Here is a 3,029-nt window from a genome sequence, read left to right as displayed (position 1 = left end):
TTTTAGTGCTTTTAATAAAACAAGCATTTTAGTGCTTTGAGAAAAAAAAAAAACTCTTTGGAAGCCCAGACATGATCTTGCTCTCTCTCTCTCTATGAATGAATGAGGGGTACTGGGGGGGGGGGGGAGAAGTTGGAACAAGAGGGCAATCTGATAATTTCTATCCTCTTTATACCCTCCATGAAAAGGTTTCATTTTCATAAGTAGCCTCCCCTGGAAATGACCCTTGTACACAGGAGTTATAAATCTCTACAATGCATTTTACAAAGATACAGAAGGCATTTCTAAGGACACAGCCTGCAACAAATTGATTGACAAAAAGACAAGAGACAGATAGGGTGAATTACAGTTTATAATGTATTATTAAAAGCAATATCAGACAGAACAGTTATAAAAGACAAGCGTACAAAATTAAAAATGTAAATTTCCCTCAGGACATAAAATATGTACCTCTTATTACTTCGATTAGAGTTTAGTGCCCTCTGCTGCCCAACATCAGGTTTTCGTGCTCTTAAAAATAGTACCAAACAGGTGTTTAGTTAACTGGAAACTATCCAAAAATATTTGTAAATAGGTAAGATTTTCGAGTTCAAAAAAACTTTTTAAACATTTACTTTAAAGGTCTATACGAAATTTTAAGGAGTAGCCTTAAATAATAAATTTGATAAAAAATAAATAATAATAATAAATTTGATAGCGTATAGTGAAATCATGAAATATGAATTCTTGATCATTATGTAAGTAAATCTTTCAGATTTCACAGTTTGTAAAGTATTTAGAAGATTTAAAAAATATATTTGACAGCATGTTCTAAAATATGTATTTTATTAAAATATGTGTTTTCTTAGTCCTTGATGCCAAGCTCTGTGGCAGCGATTTCAGTGATGTTTCTACCCTTCATGTGTTCAGGTGTTTGACAAGTGATTTTATCATCATGTAAAATTCTTTTTTTATTCATACGCAGCCAATGCCATAGATATCCCAAACTAGAGCTGCAGTGCCATGGATTACCAGACAGCACAGCATACAGACGTCCATCCAATGTACCTGGAGTCAGGTTTTGCAGATAGTTGTTCCTGAGGTCAAGGAAAACAAGTTCGTCCTGCTTGAGGAAAATTCCATCAGGCAGCCTCTCCAAACGGTTGCCACTCAAGAACATCTGGCGAAGGTGTGGATTTCCCAGTGAATGCTGATACATCTAAGGACTTCAGTCTGTTGTTTTCCAGGTACAGAGCCTCAAGTTTGGGCAGAGAGGTCAGAGCTCCAGGAGTCAGTTCCTCCAGCTGATTATTTCGGAAGTCTAAGCTCTCTAGATTGTGGAGTCTTTGCAGGAAGGCCACGGGCAGCTGGGTAAATTTGTTAGATGACAAATCTAACCTCTGGAGAGAGCTGTTTACAGGCAGACAGTCAGCATCTATGTCAGAGAGCCGGTTATCTGAGAGTGTGAGCTCCACAAGAGGAGAATGATGAAACACTTGCGATGATAAAGCTGTCAGTTTGTTACCTATTAGGACAGGATCATATTATTAACCAAGTGTGCTTGTTCTGATTCTGCAGTACTTTGAAGAAATTATTTGAAAGATCCGTTGTTCAATGAATCAATCGGATATTCATTCATGACCAATTCAATTGGGTGAGTGAGAGAACGATTTAAAGGGACAGTTCACATAAAAATGTGTCATTATTTATTCACCCTCAAGTTGTTCCACAGCGGTTTTCTTTATGTTGTTTTACATAGTATTATCATTCAGGGTTGTCAGCACTTTTTATTGGATCAGCTGGGGAAATGATTCAGTGATAATTGTTCCAGAATGATTCAGCGTTTTTTTAACAAATCAGTTGAGAAATTGATTTAATGATTGATTTTAATTCATAAACTTATTCATAAAATTATTCAATGACTTAATTGATTGTTTCATTCTAATTAAGTCAGCATCTTTTAATGAATCACTATTTTAAATTGAATGAATCAATGACTCACCATAAAGACTGAATTTAAAATATCATACAGCCAGCACAACTATTATGTCAGAAATAGTGCTAGTATGCTTTTACAAATTCAGCCACGGTGGTACGAAGTAACCCTTAGAAAGAGTCCCTACTATTAAGGAAATATTCCCACTAATGCACAGCCAGACTGACGGTCTCTATGGGATGCACAGACAAATTGATTCAATTTGAAGAATGTAAAAACCAAACACACTGATTACCTGTAAGGTCAAGCACATGAAGATTAGATAGGCCCAAAAGGAGGTCCGCAGGTAATGTACGCAGCTGGTTTCTGATCAGACTGAGCCGCCTCAGATGGGAAAAGATCTTCAGGTCATCAGATGTAATGGAGCTTAAATTGCTGGAGTGTACGCTGAGGTCTGTAGTGTTACCTGGGAAGTCCTTGCTGGGTAACTGTTTGAAGTTAACAGACACACAAATGACTTGGACCTCATCGGAGCTGAAGACAAGTCTGCATTTTCCTGGGTCCGAAACACTCTGCGTATTAGCAAAGCAGTTGTGTAGCACAGCAAGTATTAGAAAGTAATAGCTGTACATATTTATGACAAGCTACAACAGAAATAAGATTATACAGAGGATCTTAATAGAGACCTCAATGTCTCAGTCTGCTTATATAACTTGAATCACATATTACGTTGGTCAACATGCAATCAAGGATTTTCCAGGTCAACATTTGGTTTAAACTCTTGTGCAACATTGGACTTTTATTAATCAATTTTTGTGAATCATTTACAACAAAGAAAAAGCATGCTTTTTAACTCTTTGTAAATGACAATGGCAACATATGAAAAATATTTTTCTTTTCCATGTTAATTTTACAGTGGCTCAGTGAATATCATCCAATTGTTACCCACCTCTTTGAATACTGCAATTTATAAAAGCTTTATCTTCTTATAAACAAGTAATGATGATTGTGCTAATTGAATAGATTAATGCAACCTTTCGACTAGAAAAAATAATAAATAAATTTTGTTTCCTGTATAAACGCCCCAGACAAGTTTTGGATCATCACACATAAG

General features: G+C 36.0%; 1 protein-coding gene across 1 annotated transcript; it reads right to left on the bottom strand.

Annotated features, from left to right (window-relative positions):
- Positions 1–339: 339 nt before the first annotated feature.
- On the bottom strand, positions 340–2,657 carry LOC127984512 (phospholipase A2 inhibitor beta). Its single transcript, XM_052587173.1, has 2 exons — positions 2,211–2,657; positions 340–1,504 (listed from the first exon to the last, which is right to left on the bottom strand). Exons 1-2 carry the CDS (start codon positions 2,545–2,547, stop codon positions 1,122–1,124), a joined length of 720 nt encoding a protein of 239 aa, XP_052443133.1. The 5' UTR covers positions 2,548–2,657; the 3' UTR covers positions 340–1,121.
- Between the last annotated feature and the right edge of the window lie 372 nt (positions 2,658–3,029).

The sequence above is a fragment of the Carassius gibelio genome, chromosome B20 (genome assembly GCF_023724105.1).
Source record: "Carassius gibelio isolate Cgi1373 ecotype wild population from Czech Republic chromosome B20, carGib1.2-hapl.c, whole genome shotgun sequence".
Lineage (NCBI taxonomy): Eukaryota > Metazoa > Chordata > Actinopteri > Cypriniformes > Cyprinidae > Carassius > Carassius gibelio.
The sequence above is the reverse complement of the archived record's forward strand: the minus strand, read 5'-3'. Positions and strand labels throughout refer to the sequence as shown.